At 45.7% G+C, this 27,097-nt stretch overlaps 1 protein-coding gene across 1 annotated transcript in view; it reads right to left on the bottom strand.

Moving 5' to 3' along the window:
* Positions 1–523: 523 nt before the first annotated feature.
* LOC119176866 (putative E3 ubiquitin-protein ligase HECTD2) overlaps positions 524–27,097 on the bottom strand; it is a 47,517-nt gene continuing 20,943 nt past the window's right edge. Inside the window, exons 8-20 of the mRNA XM_037428211.2 lie at positions 25,352–25,503; positions 21,932–22,055; positions 21,303–21,399; positions 21,121–21,228; positions 20,115–20,247; positions 19,922–20,010; positions 19,634–19,795; positions 16,815–16,889; positions 16,633–16,720; positions 6,394–6,500; positions 6,162–6,277; positions 4,769–4,912; positions 524–1,452 (exon numbers count right to left, since the gene is read on the bottom strand). Of these exons, the coding sequence (XP_037284108.1) occupies positions 1,332–1,452; positions 4,769–4,912; positions 6,162–6,277; positions 6,394–6,500; positions 16,633–16,720; positions 16,815–16,889; positions 19,634–19,795; positions 19,922–20,010; positions 20,115–20,247; positions 21,121–21,228; positions 21,303–21,399; positions 21,932–22,055; positions 25,352–25,503 (1,516 nt within the window). The 3' untranslated portion in view covers positions 524–1,331. The remainder of the gene's footprint in view (positions 1,453–4,768; positions 4,913–6,161; positions 6,278–6,393; positions 6,501–16,632; positions 16,721–16,814; positions 16,890–19,633; positions 19,796–19,921; positions 20,011–20,114; positions 20,248–21,120; positions 21,229–21,302; positions 21,400–21,931; positions 22,056–25,351; positions 25,504–27,097) is intronic.

Below are 27,097 nucleotides of genomic sequence, written 5' to 3' on the forward strand. Positions count from 1 at the left end.
AGCAGTCTATCGTATAGCATATGGCATCAGTATCAGTCTACAGCCACTCGTGTAATTGTGTTGCCCTAAAAACATTCACAATTCCTTGATTAGTTTAATTCTCGATTCTCGATCACTTTTTTAAGATCCCATTTGAGAATTCGCGCGCGATATAAGTATGAAAGTAAAGTATTCAAGTAATATATCGCCGGTCTAAAATTGGTCACTGAACCATGCATGGCGCCATTCGAACGAAGTAAATTTTCTATGAGGTGTAAGAGTCTGGCGAAAAGCTACGAAGTAAAGATGAAAACACAACAACATGCTTAGAACGTACTTGCGGGATAGAAGTCATTCTGGCATATAGCAGCGCACACCAGTTTAAACAACAAACACCCACACAATGCAATCCATAGAGTTCCAGCACTTGTGTCCAACACAAATACAAAGTGATTTGTATTCGCGTTCGTTGTTTAACCTGGTGTGCGCTGCCATGCACCACAATAACACGTCTCACATGGAGAGCACGAGGAGCACATCTACATTTGGTGACATAAAAGATGCAATGTTTTATTTGCCATTACAAATGTTGTTCCTTTGTATGGAGCAAACTAGTATTTCAGTTTACAAACTTAATAAGAGAGCAGTATTTAACATTTATTTCTGCCGTTTTGCTGAGATAATTTTGGTGTAATTTGACCTCGACATGTTGAGGAACACTTTTTCTAACTCCATTGCCTAATTCACTTTATTTTATTTTCTTTAGCAATGTCTCTAAACCATATTTATTTTGCTTTCTCGTCCTATGTAACCTTAATTCGTCCCCCGCCGTGACCTTTACTGCAAGCCCATCTTATGCTTCACATTTTCAACCACCTCATTATAACATGAATAAGTCCAACATTCACTACCTATAATGTGGTTATGTTTTATATCGCCAGGCCTCGTAAAGAAATGCCAAAACCAATTCTTAAACTATACATTTCAGCTTTTCGAAGAGCTACCACGCAGAATATAAAACAGCCTTCTCGTGTCACTTCGAATTCACGCATAGAACAGCGGCCACTGTGCTACAAGTGCGTATTGCGTTTGCAATAAAAGATATAAAGCTATAGAACAAATAAAACAAGCATGAGTAATTTTCGCTGCACTCGGGGCGGCTGAAAGGGAAAATAGGTCGATGCAGTGTCGTGCGCATCACGAAGTGAGAGCGCCGCAAAGTGCTTTGCACGTGCGAATCACTGGCGTCGTATGTGCTGTCCTTGGGAACAATCGTTGCTTGTTGTTTACTCGTGAATATTCTACGTAAGGCCCCATTCTGGTCGGTCGGAGATGCCTACATAGCCCTGGTCCTATTCGAGGCCGAAGCCCTCGGCGTTTGAGATTGCGATGGTCAGCTTCTCCCGAAGGACGTCTTTGCTTTTGTACTTGGGTAGCACCAGCTGATTGAAGCACGTGTGTGACACGGGCAGCCTGCGAATTGATACAGAGTACCATATCAGGCCTTTAACCATTCCTGGTAAGCCCCTATAGAGGCGACGTAAAACTGCTCAAAATTCTCAGTTATGCCAGAGCAGCTAAAGTGGACCGATTCTTCTAAGGGGTGTAGACACCAAAATGTTCTATGATCACATTTTTTTTTGCAAAAAAATGCTTATAGGGGTGTCTGATAATCACCGGCAAATAGACGACAGTGTTCCCTGTAATTTAGCATTGCAGAGTGCACCTGGTGGGCTTGAATATCTCTAAAACTTTCGCCAAGTTGTGAAGAATCTCCACGTGGCGATACAAATAAATGTCATATGACGACAATATCACACGGATCACGAAAGAATAGATGAACAATGTGAGAGTGCGCGGTAGATTTCAGTACTCTAGTTTAATGTTCTGTTTTTGAACCACCTCCGCGAGCCGATCAAAGTGCGCCGCGAGCTCGCTTCCACTAAGAAAAACCAGGCACCCTATACCAACGCCCCACCGCGGTGGTCTAGAGGCTAAGCTACTCGGCTGCTGACCCGCAGGTAGCGAGATCGAATCCCGGCTGTGGCGGCTGCATTCCCGATGGAGGAGGAAATGCTGTGGGCCCACTTGGGTGCACATTAAAGAACCCGCGGTCGTCGAAATTTCCGACGCCCTCCACAACGGCGTCCCTCATAATCATATCGTGGTTTGAAGACGGTAAACCCCACATATTAATCAATCATCAACCATATACCGAAGGCTCTCGTTTATTGCGTGATCTCACCGCAAATGGTCACAAGGTGGACGGCACTGCTGGCTTCAAAATGGGTAGGCTTGCTAAAGCTGTCTACGTGAAGTAATGTTCTCTCTTTCCTTTTTCCTTGCTGTATGACATGGATGACCAAATCGGTGATGCAAGCAAATGGACGTGTCATCTGCTACGTTAAATATGTGCGCCTCCACTATGCGGCGCAGTTCTATCGAAACGCGCAGCTGCGTCTCCCAGAGATTTTATATTGTGAAGTAAACTCGGCTTCAACAATTTGTGTCAGTGCCTCTTCAACCTCGCGCCGACTTTTAGACTCAGGATAGACAGTAAGAGCGTTCTATGAGCCCTTCTATATGCATGCAGGTAGCTAACACAACATCAAACACATTAAATCGCAACAGCGGCAGTACGGTGTCTGTGGGAAAAGCACAGCACATGGAAATAGTGCGCATGCGCTGCTCTTGTTGGTATAGTCGCTTCGCGCTGTCGCCAGAAGAAAGGTAGCATATACAGTAAGTCTAGGCCAGACGATGCTGTAAATGTCCTCTCAGTTGTGTGTGTCTGTTTTTGAGGCTTAAGGTTCAGGACGGATACAACGAAAGAGTCGATAGTTTGAACATGACGGCTAATAATTTAGTGATTGTGGGGTTTAACATCCCAAAACCACCGTATGATTATGAGAGACGCCGTATAGTGGAGGGCTCCGGAAATTTCGACCACCTGGGGTTTTTTAACGTGCACATGAATCTGCAGGGCACACGGGCCTACATCATTTTCACCTACATCGAAAAGGCAGCCGCCGCAGCCGGGATTCGATCCCGCGACCTGCATGTCAGCAGCCGAGTACCATAGCCACTAGACTACCACGCGCGTTGGGGCAACATGACGGCTAGGCTCACATGACTGAAATCGACGGGAACAGCAGCACGCTGTTTTGGCATTTATTCAGTGAGCCGTCAATCGAGCAGCTCCGACATGTACATAATAATTAGGGAAGTTAATTATTGTGGCCGTTGTGTTTCGGCAGGCATGTTCATGCTGGCAAAAAGGCGCGAAAAAGAACGCTCATTTCTTTATATTGAAAGTGGCACGCAGCCAGCAAACCAATTTAGAAAGAGGCAAAAATTATACGTTTGCCTGCGCTTTTTTATTCAAGTGAATTTGGTCAGTAAACTATCAAAGTCTGCTCATTATTTCTCTATGTGCTCGCATTATCGCAGGTTTCGTGAGTGAGCAATGCACGTGCGTGTGCAAGCGACATTTTCTTCTCGCCAACTACAACAAGCAACTAAACCAGACATCACGGCGTTTAGAAAAAGAAGGTTTTCATGCATAGCAAGAATCCCGCGCAAGTCCAGCCATTCAGCCAAAACTATCTAATGCTTGATGATACTGATTGATTGATTGATTGATTAATTGATCAATACTGTCTTTTTATCTTTCTGTGCAACTACTATCCGCTTTTTCGAATGATCTGGCTTCATTTACTGTTTGCAACAATCAATACTTTGCAATTAAGTTAAACGTTCAGCCACCACCGTTAGAACATGAGGGGAAAAATATATGAATAAAACAATTTTGAAGTAAATGTCATCACTCTGAAGTACAAGATGGTTATAGCGCGAAAAAAAAAACAAGACTGCAACTTTTATTTTCTGACGCGATAACTGCGAAATTAACAAAAAATAAATAATCTTTTATCGAAAATCATCATTTCGTGTTTTTTCAGTACTAACGACTTTAGAAACGTTGTGTTCGCGGTTTCAGTGGTTTCAGCGCACTGCGACGCGTGAGGCTTTGAAATCATGTACGTAATTACTGCTTTAGACAGCTTAATATTGTCTGGAGCGCTGTTTAGCAAATTTGTTTCTTAGCAAGAATGTATATTTGTGTTTTCATTTTTTTTTTTCACATCAGCTTCCTGTTTAGTGCACTGACTTCTGGTCACAGGTGGACAGGTGCTTGAAAACATACGTAGCCTGCACCGCGGCTGTTCTGGAGACGCGCACTCGCCCCATCTGCCGTGACTGCGCAAAAGCACTTGCGCCTGCTTTGGTAAGGTCGCGTCATCTGTCGGCAGTTGTACTAAACTGACGACCATGTTCTGTTTCTGCAGACAGGCGGTATATTTTGAATAGCTCTTCAGGAGCGCAATCGCGGAACAATGCCTTTTCCAATGCCTAAGCTTTTCACGCTTTCCGCGCTTCGCCAGTGGCCAGAGCGGCGACGCTCCGTCCATGTTATCAACGTGATCAGGCAACTGTGAGTGGTTGATGATAAGAACAGAATAGCATAGGGCATAGGGCATCACTGCACGTTAGCATCCCAGAAGGCCCATTCACATAGGCTCTGAATTCAGATATTCTGACGTCTTGGTTCATTTGGCCGAGAACTCGGGAGCGAAAAAGCTCAGCGGACGCGGTGAGGATGAGCACACAGGGCAACAACAAGGACGGATGGGCAAATATATGATGATGATTAAGATAATATTGTTGAAGGGTATAGCTGACGAATAAATAATGAGGAAGCAGTACATATAAAAGCGCCCGCAATACTTACATTTCCGTGTTGGTGTTTTGAGCCGAAATTTTGAACGCCATCTCCCCCATGCCACCCACGGGTACTCGGTCGCTGCCAGTCGCAAAGCGAAGGAATTGCTTTTGTACGTCAGGGTTGAACGATTTCAGTATGTCCCAGAAGTCCCTGAAGAGATCACGGCACCAAGATGTCAATGTGAAGTTGCAGCAAATTATGAGGCGAAAAAAAAAAACACTTCAAGACGAGGTACTTTATAACTTTAACATGGACTGGCTGAATTTATGAACGGGAAGGTTTATGTGTTGAACATTTTTTTAATGCCGTGTCTAGAAGAATGCTAACGTAATTATTCAAATGATAGATTTGTTCTTCCGAGTGCGCATTTGCTATATACATAATTACCCTACTTTCTTTAAGCTTGTACTACTGTTTTCTCTGTCACTGTGACAACGCCTGACAGTGTCCTCAAACTCCCAAGCTACCCATCACTCGACCAGCCGTCCCAGCGTATATCTATAAGTGATGCAAACGCATTGTCTGGCGCCAGTAACCTGGTGAAGGAACTACGTACCGCACAATAACACGCGCGCCCTCCTTGAATACTTGGTATTATCAGCGCTTCAGGCAATGCTAATTTTATAAATATGAGAAGACAAGCTCCCCGTATTCACGCTCTTGGGGCCTCGGAAGGGCGACATTACAGGCACCGAAGGAACTCTGGCACTGCAGGTCTAGACAAGCTCATAAGCGAATCGACATGCATATTAGTGAAACTGCACTTGTTTACTGTGACATCCGTCATTTTTGACTCGCTCGTATAGAACATTACGGAGCGTCATACTTGATATCGCAAGTACCTGCACGCAGAACAATCTGTGCAAGTAAGCCAACCCACATTAAGTTGACCCTTGGCACCCGAATGAGAGTTTGTCAGGGACAGCTGATATAAGATGCCTCTCTCATCTAATGAGCAAGAGTAAGATGGGAATAGGATGCAGAGGACTCACTGCGTGCAACTGTAGCAGCTTACGCCCGATGCAGTGTTTTCATTTTTGTAATTCAAAAAGCTTGCCCTGTGGCACGCAGTGCTACTTCTATAAATAGCAAAAAATCTATCGTTCATCATGCTGTATATATGTAAGAAAAACACACATCCGCTCATGTAGACCAGTAAAGAACGAACCCACATCATGTGACGCGTACGAATAAGCTAAGCGTATGAAAATAAAGTAAATCAAGTAATTTGGTCATCACAACGAGCTCTTTAACCACTAGCTACAAACAGCAATGGTACAGCAGTATAACGCCAAACCTGGAAGCTAGTATGCTACCCTCCGAGGTTTCAAATGTGAAAATAAAAGCTATACCCGAGTTTATTCATGTCATTCCGCTGAAGTGGTATGAGTGCAGTTACCTGATAAGTGGCTCATCTTCCTCAAAGCTGTCATACACAGTGACTTTTCGTAGTTCATCAAGGTCTAATTTCGGGCAGCCACAGACGAGCATTTCGACTTCCTCGGGACGGAGCATCTGCCGTTCACAAGTGAAAAAAACAAACAAATGAAAAAGGAAGAAGGTGGTGGGTTTATGCGTGAGGTATTATATTAAAACGCTGTTACACTGCTTTGGTTTGAAAAGTTACGTACGATGAGCGCGTTGGAAGCGCAAACGCTGTGAAATCCAAGGTAGAAGGCTTTAAATGGCTGAGCGATCGCCTTGTTCAGCACCAAATCCACGTACAGATCCACGTACTCTACCGAAGGAAAAAGCAACAAACATACCCAGAGAAAGTATTAAGGGACTTTTGGCGAAATAGGTGATCAGTGGCCACCACAACAACATGCGATAAACAAAAATGAGACACTTGAAACAGTCCTTAGATTACAGGCGCACTCCCAATATCGAGGGCACGCATAGCCTTTCCCATACGTCGTGTTGGTCCTAATAGGTTCGCTTGTCCAGTCCAGCACATAACACCGACCATAGAATTGGCGTCCAAGTGACGTGTCAGTCGTGACCTACCTGCATTGTCTGCCATGCGGCAGTGCACGGGCCCCAGCACCTGTCCGCTAAAACGCTTATGGAACATGCGTTGTAGTTGTCCCCAAATAACCTGAACTTTCGAACTTAAACGATTGAGAAATTGTCCAATTCTATTCGGTCTTCGAATCAACTAGACATTATTCATGAATATCAATAGATTTCGAATAAATGAAATTATCTTCTGTTCGACATCGGACATCAGTTGTTAGCAACAAAGGTGCTGCAAATTTCATACCAACGGCCGGGTATACCTTTACAACACATTGAAAGGCGAAAAATGGCGTAACGGTGAATTCTATACGTCGCTCAAGGAATTAGACTTTTTGTTATTAGACCACAGTCATCCGTGCTCATAGGAAGATCCACCACCAGAAAGATGCCACCAACCTACATATTTGTTCTTATGGTTCACTATATGTGCTTATTATGCTTACTAAACAAAATTTCATTATGACATAATGGCCATTTCATAAAGAAGCTTGCTGCGTTTTGGGTGAGTTGTCGAAGTTCTGTTATAAGAATAGTGAAAACAACTTCTCGTTGCATAAGGAGGAGGAAAAAGTCAAGTGGAAGGACGGGGAGGTTAGCCAGTTCTCAGACCGGCTCGCTACCCTGCGCTGGGGGAGTAGGTAAGAGGAATAAAAGATGATGGAAACGAGACGCCACAAAGAGAAAGAGAGAGTGAAAGTGCGAAATATAGGGAAAGAAGAAAAACGAAATTAAAGTGAATGCGACACTAAAAACGGTCTCTAAAACCCGTTGCTCGCAAAAAAAAACATAATAAAGCTTTTAAAGCCTTTTGGGCTGAATATGGACTCGGCCAATGACTCAGAATCTTTCGTTCCGACAAAGGGAGATCATCTAGTCTATCTAGAGCTTCGGTAAGTTCTCGCCTTCGCGCGTTAAATTGGGTAAACTGGCTCATATGGGTGATTGTTTCTTCGCATCTGCAGTAATTGCGTGCAGAGGTGCTGCCCGATTCCAATAAGAAATTTAGTAAGCGTTAGTGAAGGCCACGCGATGACACAGGCGGCACAGAAGAGTCTCCACAGATCGAGATATTCGTGAGGGAAAACGAAGCTTGAGATCCGGATCCAATTTATGAAGGCGAGCGTTTGTGAACTCCGCCGAGTTCCACTGTACCAGTGGGACATCACGTGCAAGCGAACGAAGTCTTGCAGCTGCGTCGGTTCTTGAAAACGGGGTGACTGTGTATTGCGTACCGATATAAGGTTCCTTCACCACCAAGCAACCGAAAGACAACACAACATAGCGCATCAGGGGATATCGGGTCATATTGCGGTATATATGGCAACGACCACGCAGATTAGGCCACTAGATCTCGTTGCTCAATATGTACTAATGGGCAAGTTGACGAGTCAGGATTTTTGTAGACGCAGCTGAGAAAAGCGCACTATAAACACACACACACACACTTAAAAGGCGCAAAAACACAAGTGCTGTTCTCCGTGCTTATGTGGGCGTGTTTTGTGTCTTTCTGTGCACTGCTGCTTCAAAATGGTCGTCTCCTTATCCGAAAAGTACTTGATATTCGATTAAGTTCACGGCTAATACCATTTGATTCGCATTCGACATGGTCTCAAAAATAGCTATTCACATACAGGCTATAAATAGGGTCCCTTTTTTCCGCAAAGCTCCAAGATGAAGCTTTAGAACTAGTGAAGTTGGTACTAAAACGTCGCCCATCACTTTGCTGCTGGACGTAGATCTGTGCAACTGCTGCAGCGGTTATTTGCTTTTTGCTTTGCTGCTTAACGGAAACGTGTGCTCGTTTTCCAACATCTCGACGACTTCCTGAAATCCCCTGGATCTCAATCAAACGTCACTTCAGTAATAGTCAGGAACTACATCTGAATGAATAATATAGAAAAATATTGCCCCCCTCTCTCTTTCTCACTCTTCCCGTGTGTAGCCGTTGACGACGACGCAATTTATTTTGGCAGGGCTGATTCAGCAACTATACAAAGCCTCATCATCCATCCTATTTATTAATTGATGAAGAATAAAGCGTCTTTTTTCTGTGGGGGTGTTATACCGGCAGGAATCCACTGAAGAATCAGCAAACTGTATTCTGTTGTGTAGTCGTTACCGCTTAAGTCATTCGGCACCTATCCTGGTCACACATCGACGAAAAAGTGAAATTAGTTTTTACTGTAGAGCCAATGGCCAGACAATGCTTCCATCATATATGGTGAACATGTATAGATGACCAAGGTAATTCTCTCTTTTGGTGCCAGCACGGGTGTAATGGCCCATGCGTCGAATATGACCAAACCCTCGAGTTTTTTTTTAGGTTATGGAAATGAACATAATTAATCTTGTTTGCTTGCTATAAAGTTCCGATAACCCCTTTCAAGTACTCACACATGAGAGGAAGCGTTATCTCTGAACAAACCACTATTTTCCTATTTTAATTGCAAGTTAAATGTAGAAGAGTTCTCGTGCAACTTCTGGGTCGATATGTGCCAAATTTATCGAATTTACGATGAAGTTTAAGCGCAGTTACTTCCTTATACAAAAGAACTGAGTAATGCCTGACACACAGGACGTTTTGATGCCATTAGAAGGAAATGGCGTAAGTATATAGTGTTACGACCGGCCCTAGGGAACCAAGCAAGAAGAGTTTGGGGGAGAACCGGTTCTTGACCGACGGTGTCGTCCACCCCCCCCCCCCCTCCCCATTCAGGTTCCTCCTCTCGCCGGGAGAACTCCGGAATCTGCTGTGCGTTCGTGACCATGTTTGGCAACATTTTAGGGCGCCGTGACCATATATGGACATCGTGTTAGGTTGTGCCACTACATGTGTTGTGAGAGGTGTTTCCCCCTCCCTCGTGGCCGAGGTGCCGGGGACACCGTATTGGCTGACGATGCGGACAAGGCGCCCAGTGTCAACAACGTGGCGCTATAAAATGCCGAAGACGTTTTGTATCACGCTCACTCTTCTCTCTTTGGATCAGTTGATCACTTCTCCACATGTAAATAAATCTCTGTCGTTCGTTCGGGCGTGTCTTCTCGCTGAATTGTTGGACGATGGATCCTGCGACGGGGCCAGCTACCGAAAACGAGACCGGCAGGACCCGGAGTCCCAACAACTGGTGGCAGCGGCGGGATGCCGATGACCCCGAAAGCGACCACTGGACGGAATGAGCCCGAAGTCCAACAACGGGTCGACAGGAGAAGAATGACACGAGCTCATCGACTTCTAGAGGGAATCGAACGGCACTTCTGAGAGGCACGACGCCGGAGACATGACTGCGAACTGGGTGAGTGCCGGCTTTCTCTGTTAAATTTTACCAGGCATTTACTCTATGTGTTAAGTAAAAGCTGGTAGAGAGGGGCTGTCTTGGTCATTGGGTTAACAGGTAACTTGCGTCAGGCAGAAATTGCGTGATAGCTTGGTTAAGCTCTTTCTGTCAGTGGCGTCAAGGTTAACAGTGGCAGGGCAGGATTCCGTATAAGAGCTTCTTGAAGCTTTATTTGTAGACTAAGTTAACGGAAAACTTGAGGCAAGGCAGGAACCTAGAGCTGTCGTTGCCGTCAAGGTTAATTAGTTGCAGGACAGGAATCTTTGTGGAACAGAGACAGCGGTACTGGAGGCAGCCATGAATCTGAAATCCCTGCGAAAGTCCATGTTGTTGCTACTTGCAAGGGAGTTGAATCTGGAGGTGTCGGACTCTCAAAGAAAGCCAGAGCTGATAGAGGCTATTCTCGCATTGGGGGCGGAGGATGACGAGCTGTCAGAATGTGTCGAGGAGATTCAGGAGAGGCAAGCAGCAGAGGCCGAAAGAAAGGCGGCCGCGGCCGAGGCCGCAGAAGCCGAGGCAGATAAGATGCGAAAGCACGAGCTTGAAATGAAGCGCCTCGAGCTAGAGATTAGCCATAATAGTAGAGCAGGAGGCAGCGAGGCATCCGGTGCAGCAGAGCGGGTCAGGTTCAAAATGACGGACCTAATGAGATCGTACAAGCTAGGGGAGGACATTGGGCTGTTCCTCGTCAACTTTGAGAGAACTTGTGAAAGGCAAGGTTTCAGCCAGGATACATGGTCTCAACGCTTGTTGTCCCTACTTCCGGGGGAGGCCTCAGAAGTAATCGCGCGCCTCACGAAAGAGGAGGCTGACGAGTACAGTGAGGTAAAGTCGAGCCTTCTCAAGAAATACAGGTTGTCAGCGGAAGGTTTCAGACAAAAATTTCGCAACGCCGTAAAAGAGAACAATGATTCATACCCGGAGTTTGCTTACAAGTTAATGGCCAACATGGGGGAGTGGCTCAAAGAGGCAAAGGCGTATGGGAATCACGACAAGGTGCTCGAGTGTATCGGTCTGGAACAATTCTATCAAAGCTTACCAGAAAAGGTGAGGTTCTGGGTTCAGGATAGACCGGACGTGAACACCGTAACGAAAGCCGCAGAGCTCGCTGAAGAATTCGTTACGCGCCGCGCCCTCGGGGCAAACAGCGAGCCTAAAAGGGAAAAATTCCTACTACCGAATAAGGCGCCGTTTAGAAAACAACCGACAAGTCTCGCACAAAAGAGTGAGGAAAACAAGGCATCTAACCATGAGGCGTCGGCAGAGGCAAGCAAAAGGAAATTTGAGGCAAAAAAAACCGGCGGCTTGTTTCAATTGCCACGAAACAGAGCACTTCGCGAAACATTGCCCGAAAGAAAAGGTGGCCTTTTTATCTATAAATGAAGCCGACGAGAACATGAAGTTGTTAGAGCCCTATATGTACGACCTTACCGTGAACGGCAAGCAGTGTCGGGTTCTTAGAGACTCCGCAGCCACTATGGACGTAGTTCATCCGTCCTTTGTTCAGTCCGGACAGTATTCAGGAGACTGTGCCTGGATTAGACAAGCCGTAGAAACAAACAGTCAGTGCCTTCCCGTAGCTAAAGGTGTCCTTAAAGGCGCATTTGGAACGTTGGAAACGGAAGCCGCGGTATCGCCATATCTGCCCCCTCAGTATCCTTACTTATTTTCAAATAAGTCAGATCAAATGCTGAAGGAGAAAGGTCTAACGTTGGGAGAAAGCATAGTGCAGGCACTGACTAGATCGAAGGCACGTGCGCTGGCTGCGAGAGCAACATTCACTGAGGCAAACAAGCCTCAAATCGACAACGGGCCTGGTTGCGAGTTGGACACCACGGTAACAAATCGACTTGTGCGAGAACAGGCTGCAGAAGCCGTAGTCGCGGAGGCAACCATTCCTAAAGGCGATGATGAACCTCCTCCCGAATTGGAAGGGGTCAATTACGCCTCGTTGACCGAGCAAAAAGAAAATGCCGTTGCTCCCCAGCCGCTTCCTGGTAGTACAGAGGATAGCACAGGGGGTGACACATTCCAGGTACTAGGAAATACAAAAGAGTTGTGTGTCATGCCAACTTCGGATAATTTCAGTCGGCTGCTGCAGGTGAGCCCCGCTTCATTAATAACCGAACAAAAGGGGGACCCGACGCTTAAGCAATTCCAGGACAGTTCGAAAGAGGGAATCGCCAAACGAAATGTGAGATTCCAAGAGAGGAGCGGCATACTCTATCGAAAATATCTAGATAGGCGAGGAGTAGAGTTTGACCAGGTAGTCGTACCTCAGGCGTATCGTCAGGATTTGCTTAGTTTGGTGCATGGAGAATCATGGTCAGGCCACTTAGGCGTAAAGAAGACGAAAAATCGTCTTTTACAGGAATACTACTGGCCTGGATGCTTTAAAGATGTAGAGAAGTTTGTAAAATCTTGCGATGTGTGTCAGCGAGTGGGTAAGCCGGGAGATAAGGCGAAATTTCCAATGAAGCTGGTACCCGTAATCACGGAGCCCTTTCGTCACTTGGTAATTGACACAGTAGGTCTTTTGCCCAAGACAACTTCAGGCTACCGTCACATCCTGACCTTAATCTGCCCAGCTACTAAATTTCCAGAGGCGGTCCCGCTAAAAGAGCTAAGTTCCGTGGAAGTAGTGAACGCACTTCTGTCCGTGTTTGCCCGGGTAGGCTTTCCTGCCGAGATACAATCAGACCAGGGCACCATTTTCACGAGTGCCTTAACGACAACCTTTCTAGAGCGGTGTGGCGTGAAATTATTGCATAGTTCAGTCCACCATCCGCAGTCGAACTCGATAGAAGAGCTTCACTCCGTGATGAAGCGAGTGTTAAGAGCCTTATGTTTTGAACGAAAAACTGACTGGGAAATGTTCTTACCTGCAATGATGTTTGCACTAAGAACTGCACCACATGAGACAACAGGGTTTACGCCAGCGGAACTTGTTTACGGCCGCAGACTGCGGTCTCCTCTTCGTATGCTGAGAGAGTCGTGGGAAGGTCAGGGTGATGATCCCGTAGTAGTGGAATATATCCTCACCTTATTGGATCGTCTAACAAAAGCCCAAGAACTGACCGAGAGTGCGATGACCAAAGCACAGCAGAAGGCTAAGCTTTACTACGATCGGACAGCTAAAGCACGACACTTTGCTGTAGGAGACAGGGTCATGTTGTTGAGGCCCTCCCAAAAGAATAAGCTTGAAGTGCAATGGGTCGGCCCGGCCGAAATTACTCGAAAATTGTCTGACACCAACTATGTGGTAAAATTACCAGGAAGTCGTAAGGCACACCAGGTGTATCATAACAACTTACTCAAACCCTACAAAGAGAGGGAAGCCATCGTGAACATGACTTTAAATGTTCCGGAAGAGGTTCCGGCAGAAATCCCTGAATTAGCTCCCGAATCGGACGAAGTCCCGATCGAGAAAAGAGTTGAGGATTTAGTATCAAAGTCATAACTGACAACGAAGCAGAAGCAGGAATTGCGTGGTCTTTTGACCGAGTTTCAGGACAGATTTGTAAGCGAGCCAGGCCGGACATCCGTCCTCACTCATGACACAGAGCTTACCTCGTCGGAACCGGTAAGATCTAAGACGTATCGGGTGTCACCTCGCCGGCTTGAGCTAATAAAAGCAGAGGTTAACAGGATGCTGGAATTGGGCGTGATTGAGCCGTGTGAAAGTGATTACACTTCCCCGTTAATTCTTGTGGAGGTACCCGGCCAAGATCCGCGTCCTTGCGTAGACTATCGTAAGTTAAACCTCATCACCAAGGATCAGACATACCCAATTCCCCACATTGAGGAACGCGTCGATAGGGTAAGCAGCGCGCAATTTATCTCAACGCTAGTCCTAGTGAGAGGTTACTGGCAGGTGCCGCTCACCGAGAGGGCAAGCCGGTATGCTGCATTTATTTCACCATCGGGGACATTCCGCCCTAAAGTGTTGAGTTTCGGCCTAAAGAACGCGCCTTACTGTTTTTCAAACTTAATGGATAAGGTTTTGCGGGGTCAAGAGGACTTCGCATTGCCTTACTTGGACGACGTCGCCGTGTTTTCCTCGTCCTGGCCAGAACACTTGACGCATTTGAGAGCAGTACTGACACGCCTACGCGAAGCAGGTTGAACGGTAAAGGCGCCCAAGTGTCAGCTAGCACAAGCAGAGGTACTCTATCTCGGGCATGTTATCGGTCGAGGGCATCGCCGTCCCTCTGAAATGAAAGTGGCAGCTATCCGAGACTTTCCCCAGCCCCGAACGAAAACCGATATTCGGGCTTTTCTTGGAATAGCTGGTTACTGTCGTAAGTACATCCCTAGATATTCCGACATTGCCAGCACTCTTACTGACGCCTTGCGCAAGACCGAGCCCCAAATGGTCGACTGGGATGAGGAGAAAGAAAAGGCTTTCCGCGTTTTGAAAGCGGCCTTGTCGAGCCAACCTTTGCTTAGTTCACCGGACTACTCGAGGCCTTTCATAGTCCAATGCGACGCTAGTGATAGAGGCATGGGGGCAGTTCTTAGTCAAAGGGATGAGGGGGATCAAGAGCATCCCTTCCTCTATGTTAGCCGGAAACTCACCCTTCGCGAGCAGGTTTACAGCGCTAGCGAAAAGGAATGTGCGTGCTTGGTTTGGGCAGTCCAGAAACTGGCTTGTTATATTGCCGGAAGCAAGTTCATTGTGGAAGTGGACCACTGTCCTCTCACCTGGCTACAGACCATGTCCTCTAAGAACGGCCGCCTGCTGCGTTGGAGCCTCGTTTTGCAACAATATACGTTTGAAATACGCTACAAAAAGGGTGTACTCCATGGCAACGCTGATGGCTTACGTCGATGCCCCTGACGCGAGAGGATGTCTCGAGAACTCTGGCATTTTTTTTCCTGAACTAAACAAGAGCTAGTGATTGTTTTTTTTTACTCTTTTAGGTGTACTTGTTTGAAAACGTTGAAGACACGGCTATCCAGGGTTTCGGGTTAGGTGTGCTTCCAGTGTTGTTGTTTTGTGTCACCTTAAAGTGTGAGTAACATTTTGAATAAATTGTGTAGTTCCTTTAATATCAGTTAAAGGGGAAAATTGCCTGGTGGAGTTTGGCGGAATTGTCCGGCGCTCACCGGCTGAGTAGTTGTGTTTTCATGTGCGTATGTGATGTCTGTTGAGCCCACAATGTAGCAGGTGTTGCCCTCTACTTCATCAAAGACGGTCGTCACCAAACCGACTGCCGGCGCTGATCTCTCCGGACAGTGGCTGCAAACCTCAGCCCATCGAGATCTTCACCCCCCCCCCCCCCGCGCGAGAGACTGTTACGACCGGCCCTAGGGAACCAAGCAAGAAGAGTTTGGGGGAGAACCGGTTCTTGACCGACGGTGTCGTCCACCCCCACCTCCCCATTCAGGTTTCTCCTCTCGCCGGGAGAACTCCGGAATCTGCTGTGCGTTCGTGACCATGTTTGGCAACATTTTAGGGCGCCGTGACCATATATGGACATCGTGTTAGGTTGTGCCACTCCATGTGTTGTGAGAGGTGTTTCCCCCTCCCTCGTGGCCGAGGTGCCGGGGACACCGTATTGGCTGACGATGCGGACAAGGCGCCCAGTGTCAACAACGTGGCGCTATAAAATGCCGAAGACGTTTTGTATCACGCTCACTCTTCTCTCTTTGGATCAGTTGATCACTTCTCCACATGTAAATAAATCTCTGTCGTTCGTTCGGGCGCTTCTTCTCGCTGAATTGTTGGACGATGGATCCTGCGACGGGGCCAGCTACCGAAAACGAGACCGGCAGGACCCGGAGTCCCAACAATAGTCACATTTAGTGTCTTCTACACGGTGACACATAATGATATTAGAATCTAACGAACGAGATTGATAAACACATTTGTGGTCGCAGCCGAACCAAATGTATACCCAGATGCTACTTAAAGAGCTGGCATTTGGCATTATCGATTTGACCCGTTTTCATGCAAACAAGCTATTAATGTTGGTTTTTAAAACATTTGTTATTTAAACGAGAACAAGTGTATACAGAAAGCTATAGTAAAATGTTTTTACTCTCCACCTCAGTGAAACCTGGCCCCTGAGGGGCGAGAGAAGTGTTTTGCTACAAGAAAAGATCAAACGCCACACTTTTGGCTGCTGAAGTCGATCCCTTTTACGTTGATGAAAAGCTTGACGTGTCTGCATTCGAACAATGATGAAGCAGTTCGGTCCTCAGTACAGGTTAATGGTCAGACAATGCTTCATCATCAATCGTTAACGCCTCGTAATGAGTCAGAAAAGTCACCTCACTCCGCGGTACCCAGCCAAAGAGCACAGCATGGCTATTTCAAAGGTGAGGTGCGAAATGCGTTTCAACAACATCAACATAAAACTACAAGACCAAGGCCTTTCAGTGTTGTCAAGGTTATCTGGGGTGATGATTTTAGATGCGCTCACTTTGTGCATGCTCCACTTTAAAATCCACGTCGTGAACGTCACACACTCTGGATTTATTGTAGCTTGATGACCGCAGGCTTATTCTTACCTTTTCTATTCTCGCTTGTCACTGGAATGTCCTCGCCGCCATATTTGAGCGTGTGGGTTTTTACTTCACCGAACTCTTCTACAGAAACCTGTGCCGGGAAAACAGCGGTGTACCGTCACAGGAATTAGAAATAAAAATGGTGCAAGACGTAGGACTATAGGATTTTAGTTTGTTGCTATCACCTGAAAATTCATGCAAAAATCCTCTTCAACGTTTCCCTCGTACGCCAGCAGTTCGTTTAAACCAACAGCGACATCCTAAAATAAATAGACACGACAATATTGAAACGTTACCTTACTGATGAAACGTCACAACGATGAATTGCGATGCAATATATATCGATTAAGCGAGTATACTACGTGAATTTTCCTAGAAAAAAAGGAAGCAAGCGCTAATTATGGCACCATGGCCCATAAGCATCAGTACAGATGCAGACATGAACTGTGAATGCTGAGATACGTGCCAAATTCCAAGTATTTTCAAGTGTTTCGCCTCCCTTTCTGTTTCCCCGCCAACGGTATTTAACTTCCTCGGTGTTTCATGCGGTACATAGTGTAACTGCAACATTGAACTTGCACAATGCCAGAAATGAATTAGGGTGGAATACTTTGAAAGACAATACGATGGCGAGTGTTCATAAATGATCATTTCAACGGGTCAAGAACAAGCGAGGTGGTAAGGACGCGGTGTAGGCTTATGTACCAAAACGGAAACAGAATTTAACGTTTTGTCACGTGGCTGGATTATTTAAGAGTTGTATTCGATAACAAAGTAATTATTTTGGAGTTATTCATAATCATTTTTTAGCTGTGTTCAAGCATGATGCATGTTTAAGTACGTAAAGCTTACTATCCGTCAGGTGCCGGATAAAGGGCGGCATATAGGCGGCGTGCTCCTATACGTACCGTCTATTAGCACGGCTGTAGACAGCCCGGCGAAGAGACATATACACGACTCTCTTTAGGCGGCCTCGAACTTGAAAAGTGCCGCCTATAGCAATCGCTGATAAGCGGCCGAAGGGCGTATGCGACCCCGCCCGCGCATGCGCGTGATATAGGGAAGCGAAAGGGTGCGCCGAAACGTTGACTTGACTGCACCATGAACGGTGAAGGGGGAGGGTAGTGGGAAGGGGGTTCTCCAGCGGGCGCGCGTGAAGGAGGTGAAAAAGGATAAAAAGAAAAGAGAGGCGAGAACAGTGGAAGCTGAGAAGTTTCCTGTTCGTGGTGCGGCATGGCGCGACAGCTTACTGAAAAAAAGCTAGCATATATGTATGTTGATGCTCGTGTTCTAGAAAACAAGTTGAACTGATGATTTCAGGAAAGCATGGCAAAAAAGAAACAAACGAAAGGCAGCGAGACAGAAAAAGATCAAAATTGAAAATTGTTTGGTTGATGTTTGATTAGTGGTTGCGTAATTTGATGATGAACTTGAACATCGAGTACAGAAGTCAGAAGTCAGGTGCAGAAGTCAGCAGTAGAGCGTATGCCACCGACATTTGCTCACTCTTTTGAATATTAAGTAAAGTTCTAATATTCCCGCATGGATTTGTAACAGTGAACCACGACCAAGACAACCAGTGTACTGCTGTGGAGATAATGTACCAGCTATAAAAATTCCCATTTTCTAAAGAGCAACTGCTAGCAGTAAGAACAAATATTTTGAGGTTAGTTCTGCACCATTTCTTGACCCCAACTGCACGCCGACGTTCGCGAAAGAGATGTGCAGAGGCATTATTTATTTGGAGGGAGACCGACCTGTCCGTCGCTAATTTGTGTACGTCATACTTGACCCTGGCACGCGTTTCGGCATTCACTTGAACAGCGGTGTGATGTTGAATAAAGGTAAGAGTAGCCACTCCCCATAAATAGGATGAGCTAAAAACTGAAAATGAGTAGGAACCACGCTATATCGCGAAATGATGCGCATAAATTATAATTGCGAAATTAGAAATAATCAAAATGCTAAAAAGGCGCTGCTGCCCCAGCGTGCAGCTCGCAGCAGTTCGCGCGTACGAAATGCAAATGTCAGAGTAGGCACGCTAGAATACCCATGCAACGTTTACGTGCGAAATAGCATTGTCTTCAAACAGCTGAGAATAGGCTGCTGTCAATAACACGCTTGTACCTCCCGACACAGATCAGCGAAATTTCTCACACCACACGCACGTGCGAGAAAGATACGTAGGTTTTGACAGCCGAGCACAGCCTCGTCGCGCTGGTATCCACGAATTTCGGCGAACGAAACATCGCTGTTCACGGGGAATCCCAAAACGACGCCTGAACACACGTTAATCGTTCTTGCGCAACGGCGCACCACGAACCGAAGTCGGAGCTGAAAGCGCTCACTGTGGTTTTGTCAAGTTCATGAAGCCCTACAAACTATTCCTTGATCAAATGCATGCGCAAACAAATGCATATGGCACAAAAAAAAAAAAAACTCAAGGTACCACCGACGGTTTGCAAAAAGCCACTGGGTATAGATATACATTTCCGCAAAAAAACTCGCCTTCATGCAGTGGCGCTGTGGTGCAATGGGTAAAACATCTGCTACACGTGCATGCGCTCCCAAGATCGAATCCAGTGCAGAGTGTGCTTTGCATGTTAATCCCGCCCATGTAGCTAGCTGACTGTGGTACGAATGGTTTTGTAATTACCTATGTGCATAATAACCACCGCATTATCGGCGAGAAACCACTCTCGAATGCTTAAAATAATGCTTTTTTTACGCAACTGTGTCGGGGCTAGGCCGCTTACGGAAATGTCACGCGTAACCACAGGCCACACCTATAGCCAGGAAAATCTTGACTTAAAATCCCGGCTAATTCTTGTCCCGCCTAATCTGAAGGCCACTTCGAATCGGGCCGGTTACTCGGGGACACGGCTACAGAGCCGCGTAACTAACTGTGACTATAAGCAGCCACAATTTGACTTGATTTCTGGCCTACTGGCGTGTATTCTAGCCAGGATTTGATCAAGAGCACAGAAGAGCAGGAAAGCCGTACCGGCATCACCTCCGCGAGGTCCTCCGTCGTGAACTTGCAGATTCCTACGTAGGCGTTCTCGATGTTGTGAGGAACAACGGGAGGGTTCAGGAGCTTCTTGTAGCATGCCGTCGGGAAATGGAGATCCAAAATGATGGAGTTGTAGACGGCAAGTCCCATTAAGTGCGCAATGTAAGGAATATACCACATTTTCTCTACACGTTCGCATTGCAACTGAGTGTTCTGTCAGTAAACAAAACAGGAGCATCTTTCAGCTGTCTGAATGACACAAAACGCTACAAAGGATATAACGCCTATGAGGTTGTATTCTCGTAGATTGCCTAGCTGCGTTGTACTGAACCAGTAGCATCTTGCCTTGTTGTGATATACAAACATGCCTGCAGACGTCGGTGAAAAACCATGATGACCACGAAGGCTCAAAGGCATCGTTCACTGTGTCGTATATATCTGAAGCCGATAACAAACTACAAAAACTACGTACCGTAGTCAGGGCTGAAGATTTGCCTTATGAGTAAGAGAAACCATTCCTTTGTGAGACCACCCATATCCAGCCCTGGTTCGCCGACAAAAGTAACCTTAAGCTTTTTCTTTAAGTCGCTTTGCTTTCTCGCAATCTGCAAGAACGAAAACGGTATCTTGCCTCTGTGTTTCAGGTAGTTCAGGCTTCTTTTATGCACGCAGTGATAGTTAACAATACTGGGCTGCATATCAAATTCATTAAGTATGATGGAGAAGGCACACATTGCATGAACAATGAAAGACACAGAGCACTAGATGATTATGAACTATATGCACTCGTGCAGCCATACTGAGGCAGTCGAAGCACAGGTAAATCAACGCGTGAAATTGTCGACACAGCTGAGTTAGAGCACTTGCGCTACTCGCGTCCGAACAAGTTCACCAGTGTAACTTATGGACAAGAACTTGTCATATTATTCAACATCGCCAGTGACGACAGGCAAGTGAGTGCATACGCTTGATCTGGTTTGCATGCGCTCAATTTTTTTTTTGCATTCTTGACTGGTTTGAGTTTTACTTCAAACGACATATAAATACATGTGTACAATGTAGGTTTTCGCAATTTACGTCTACAAAAAGCCCAGATATCCGAAACCTATGAAGCCTTCTACTACGACATACCTCATAATCAGGGATTTTCAGATGTACCTAAACCTACGCACACAGGCATTTCGCATCTATCGAAATGTGGTCACCGCGGCCGCTATTCAATTTCGCGACAGCATTCGTTCGCGGCGACGCACTCGAGTGCCATAACCGCTTGACCACAGTGGTGGGTAATTACGTGTGTATGTTTCAAGTTCCCATCAGTTCTAAAAACAGCTCTGTGCAACGTTTTTGGGGGGTTTTTATGCGATTACGTACTTTTTTGCCTATACTGAGCACCAGAACGGTGTTCACAGAACCCAACAGGCTGTATGTTTGTCAGATGCTTAAATAAAATTTTGACATTGTTCATAGTGGCTTACCTCATTCAATGAGTCTGACACGAGGTGCGACCGTCGGACGTTCAGATTGAGAAAAAATACATCAATATCTGGCGCTTGATGGTGAAGAGCACGGTTTAGTAGACTTCTCTGCAAGTAAACGTGGTGTGATGCGTGGCTATGATGACAGTCGCAAGCATACTTGTAAGTATATCACCGCTTACCCTCGCATTCAGTATCATCTGTTGTTCAGAATCGCGCTGCAGGATAGACTTCTTGGCCACGATGCTTAGAATGAAGGGATACTGGCAGTAAGAAAACCTGCACGACATATGTTAGAATTGCATATTCAAGAAAATTGGCCCCTATTATGCGTAAACAAACCCTACAGTACGTAATATAGTCTACTGCAACTATTTCATTTCTTTATTCCTTTTTTTGCGCCAACTAATAGGACCTATATCACATTGTTTCAATTATTCAAGTTCAGTTACATTATGAGCACATTTCAGAGATTCAGCAAAGCCAACGGCAGTCACGGTTCAACCCCTCCCCCTCAAAATTTTTATGTTGAATGGTTGCAGCTAAGTTTAAACATGCAAGATCGCCGACTTGCCCCGATACAAATAATTCCAAAGTTTTTATATAGTTTTTTTTGTTTGTTTGTTGTTCTCCATCCCTAGACTGTGGCTCTAAGAGCTGCATTTTACTGGTATAATGGCATCAACAAAATCGAATTCTAAGCCATGTTGCAGCTTTTGTTTTACACATTTAATAATTTAGGTTGACCTTTTCATCAGATGTAACAATGAGAAATCTAGCTTGTAGACCAGGAAGGGGTAAAGAAACTTGCTTTGTGTGCTTTCCAGGAGACTGCCACCGGTAGTACTCAGACATCAGATCAATGTGGTCTAAGGCACTGTTGTAGAACTCCGTGTAGTTCAGTATGTTGGCATTCTTCTTGTTGTTTGCCGCGTCTGAAACGATGAATTTTTAACCCAATAACTATAATGCTGCAGTAAGTAGCAATGAATTTACTGCCACACAGTACTGTTTCAAAACAGCTTGTTATCATCATTCAGGGTGTGAGCTCCAGTTTTTACGTTTTTTTTAAAAATAAATCACTAAACAATGTAAAAGTTTCCCCTGAACGACAAGTGAGTAGCAAACCAAACGCAATGACAATCCTTCTTTGTAAAACAAGATCCAATGTGTTTGTTTGTTTCTGCGTACATGCTTGGCCAGACTCAAGCACGACCCGTGAAAAGCATCAAGAGCTATTTCCACAACACAAACCACGCTGGCACACTAACTCACTAACACACTCACTAACTTACTCACGCACTCACGCACTCACTCACATACTCACGCACGCACGCACATGGCGAACAGTTGGCATCCTAGTACCTCAAAATATCCGACAAGATGGCAAATCCTTCTGCAGCAGTCTAACAAGGCAAAGCACGCTTTACAAATATCTACGTCTTCACCGAAGTTCATTGGCGCGGTAAATCAGTGACAGAATAAACATTGATGGGGGGCTCTCTGCTGATGCATTGGTTATCAATCTGTAAACGCTTTCACACTACCCATTTTGTTCATAATTTTCACTGGACGAGCCACTGTGAAAACTCCGAAATTTCGCCATGTTAGTGTTTTCGGCCACTTAGTGAGTACACACTCTTAAACTCTCTCTGCCGATCAGAGATGACCGAAAAGATGTCGATCTTTACCGATATCGCAGAACTAACAGCGTCTAGAATAGAACCACAGCACTGCATCTGCGCCGAAACCCTGTATTGTGTCAAAAATGGGAGCACATGGAGAAACCCATGACATATCGTTACTTTGGCTTGAACTATACCAAACGACTCTACTAAGTTTACAAGTAGATTCAAAATATTCTATTTCACTTATAGTAAAACACAACTAAAATGATGTCGTTTGTTATGTTATGACATATAAAGCGACGTTTATTGTACCATGCTTGTGTGTGTGTTAGTTTCACGGGCGTCGGTAAGCAGAATTTTGTCGGGTTGCGAACCCATGTTGAACCGTGGTGGGAGAAAGGGAAGTGCTAGTGTGTCTTGGGAGAGGGGGGGTTCAACTTGCTGCTTTTTCAAGCCCCTGCCAACGTTCATAGTTCTTGCAATCACAGAGACAAAAAAAAAAGAACCATTGAACATGCCCTTTTCAGCTGACCTCACTACAGCGCTCACAAGCCTTTGCCAGCAGACCTGGTGACTTTTTTTTTTGGTGTTCCGCTTTAGAAAAAGACAATTAGAGAATGCTGACCAAAATAGTCATCGCACCAGAAGTAAGTCAAGGCTTTATTAATTTTTTTTAACGTTCAGTTCTGGTCGTCTCAACGTCGTTTTTTTCTCGCGTCCCTGTTTTTTGTCTCCTCTCTCCTGTCATTTTCCCCATTTCACTTTTCTTTAGTGTGGGGTGGAAAACCAGGTGAGTCTATTTTCCTTCCCTCATTTGTATTTCTCGCTTTTGTCACGACCACAATGCTATCACACGCTAATCGTCAATGAACATTGTTTTTTAACATTTTAACGTAGCACACAGCCACTGAGAAAAATCGCAGAGCCACGAAGTATATAGGCGTTGCAATGAGGCACAGTTCCATCAATGATGTTTCCTACAGGGCATTTTTCCTTTATCGGGCAATTTTTGCCTGTCATTTTGAGCCAAAGGGGAAAAGGAAATTTTCGTTACATTGCAAGGAATTTCAGGAATGGTTAAATTCTCCTATGACGACCAATAAGCAGTGGTCACAGTGCACCTTCATATGCTCCAATCGGTTCTGACGCATGGACCACGCAAACATAGCCTTGGAGATTTGTTGCTGATACTTACACGGATCAATTTCTAGTTCATTAGTGGTGTTAGACTTGTGAGGGTGCCGACACCCCTTGTAATGTTGTTGGCGCTGCGTGGCACACGTGTCTCGCCCAGAAGCCGTATTTCGGGGTCACTGCTATTGAGCTATAGGTGGCGTTGTGTACGCGAGCGGTGATCACCGCTATAATCATCATCATGGTTGTTAGAGTGGTAGCGCCGGCAGTGACCCCTGGCAGCAGGCAAGCCTTGGTGGCGGCGCGCAAGAAATAAGCTTGTCTTTTCTGCGCGTGGTGGTTGCCGCGAACTGTTGTCTCTAGCGTGAGTCCCCGGTGCGTGGCACCGTGGGTTGCGCGTCGGGGGCCCACGTGCTAAGTCAAGCGTTGGCGACGCCGCCTTGGGTGTGTTATTGTGTTTTTCATGTTGTTTAATATTTTGTAAGGTTGTTTAGCGTATGATCACGATCGATGTATAATAATTCGGCGGACGATATTGTCGGGTAAAAAGTAGTTAAATAAATGTATGTTGTTGTTAGGTTTGTACCAACCACGTCTGCTGTGTCCGTTCACTTGAAGAGCGTGGCGGTCGCTTAATCGAGACCACACAGACTTGAAGCCCACAATGCGCAGTGTACTAACAGTATAAGAATTAATGAAGTCATGCTTTTATTGTGTGGCAGTAGAGGGGATAGTTATGATTTCGAAAATTGCCAGAATGTAAGACACGTGTAGTTATAGTATGTGTGTGCATGGATGGGGGCGGAAATTAGTACTGTTGTGCAGCGAATTTCGCTGGGAATTTAGTCAACGTTTGCAGGAAAAAAACCCGAAATAGGGAATTTTCATGTCTCTGAATGGGATTTCTTCGGTGTAGTACGGAACATCACTGAGTTTCACCAGTGAAAGCGCAGGCGCTAACTTTCACGATGGCCGTAAGCTGTACGGACAGCGAGAGCAGTTGACACTCCTGTCACTCTTTCAACGACAGGGTTCTGTCAAATAACTTTTGTTATTTTCTATGAAAGAACGACTGAGAACACTTTTATCATCGCGAGCCAGCGGGTAGTGACGTAGAAAAATATGTAAGAGCCGCTCATGCCGGCATATATAAAAGCCGTTGGGACCCCCCCCCCCCCCCCCCTAGTTGCGCTGCGAGAATGGTACCGCGTGTAGATGTAGAACGAGACCGGTTAAATAAATGTGGCTGTCAGGCGCATCACAGACGTAACATGAACACCGATGTAACCAGAAACACTGCGATAACAAAATTTAAAGTATGAAACCTTTATCACCGAAAAGGTTGAAAAAGTGTGAGGAATCTAATTTTTTTTTTTTTTCTAGAGTGTGAAATTAAGGGGAAGGACAACAGATTTGGTACGACAGACGCACAGTATGACAAAATGCATGCCATTTCAAACAATGCCTACTTATGAGAGCCAGCACTCTGGTCGCGCAGGGAATCCACCAACGGCTCTTGCTGATCGACGGCAATTTGTGGCCGTTCGCGGGAGGAAATTCTCGTATTGTGATGAACTGCAGGAGACGCTTCACTAACGCCCGGAGCCTTTCCGGTGGAGAACTGGCAGACAGTTCAGTCATGCGTGAGAGAGAGAGAAAGAAAGAAACACTGAAGCAATATCTTTCACTGTACCCCTCCTCTCACTCTTCCGTTTACTGATTTTTCACGAAGCCTTTCTTCAGCTGTGTGGTGAGAGTGAACCAGAAGATTAACAATAAGTGCAAAACTTGACGCAGTTCCTCCTACTTATTTGTTTAGAGATAAGGGGTGCATCTTATAATATTCTGGGAGGTATTTCAATGTATTGGTCATGAGAAGATGAATAGACATCTTAGTAATCATAGCAACAGACCGAATAAACTCTTTGAAGAACACCAGATGATCAAAATTATCCGGAGTCCTCCACTACAGCCTGCTTCACAGTCATATCGTTGCTTTTGACTCGTACATGAAAGCTCAGATATTATTAATAAATAAGCCCATCCAAAGCACGTGTAGCAAACGACTCATACTCACGCCTGAGACTGCCCTCCCCCTTCACCCCCTGCCCTCCCCCTCCCCTAAAAAATTTCTTTTTTAACAATGAAACTTCTCAGCACAAAAACTTCCGTCAACTAACACAAGAGACGAGGACGAGCGCAGACTTTCAACTAATTTATTTCAACTACTACGACGCACATATATATGTTACAAGAAAGAAGATAAGAACAGTTGCTTAAGCAGAAACAAAAAAACACAAAAACACAAAAACCACACAAAACCAAAAAGTCAAAAGAGACTGCAAGAAACCACGTGCTCATATCGGACCCTCACGTGCCGAATTCAAAAACGCCAATTCGCTTTCAGATAACGCTATCGATGGTTTGCTGATGCAGCTGCCTCGAATGATTGTTGCAGCTTCGATTACAAGTCTTGTGCCTTCGTCAGGGTGGGATGCAATTAATTGATTTGATTGATTGATTTGTGGGGTTTAACGTCCCAAAACCACCATATGATTATGAGAGACGCCGTAGTGGAGGACTGCGGAAATTTCGACCACCTGGGGTTCTTTAACGTGCGCCCAAATCTGAGCACACGGGCCTACAACATTTCCGCCTCCTTCGGAAATGCAGCCGCCACAGCCGGGATACGATCCCGCGACCTGCGGGTCAGCAGCCGAGTACCTTAGCCACTAGACCACCGCGGCGGGGCAGGGTGGGATGCAAAAACCCTTGTCTTTTCGAACAATGGCTGGCACCCATTAGGCACGTGACGGTCCGGTGTGAGAACACGGTTTCTTGCAGTCTCTTTTGACTTTTTGGATTCGTGTGTTTTTTGTTTTTTTGTGTTTTTTGGTTTCTGCTTAAGCAAGTGTTCTTATCGTCTTTTTTGTAACATATATATGTGCGTCGTAGTAGTAATAAATTAGCTGAAAGTCTGCGCTTGTCCTCGTCTCTTGTGTTGGTTGTCGGAAGTTTTTGCGCTGGCAATTTTAATAATGGAGCCCGGCCGCGGTGGTCTAGTGGCTAAGGTACTTGGCTTCTGACCCGCAGGTCGCGGGATCGAATCCCGGCTGCGGAGGCTGCATTTCCGAAGGAGGCGAAAATGTTGTAAGCCCGTGTGCTCAGATTTCGGTGCACGTTAAAGAACCCCAGGTGGTCGAAATTTCCGGAGC

Source organism: Rhipicephalus microplus, chromosome X, assembly GCF_043290135.1.
Source record: "Rhipicephalus microplus isolate Deutch F79 chromosome X, USDA_Rmic, whole genome shotgun sequence".
Classification (NCBI taxonomy): domain Eukaryota; kingdom Metazoa; phylum Arthropoda; class Arachnida; order Ixodida; family Ixodidae; genus Rhipicephalus; species Rhipicephalus microplus.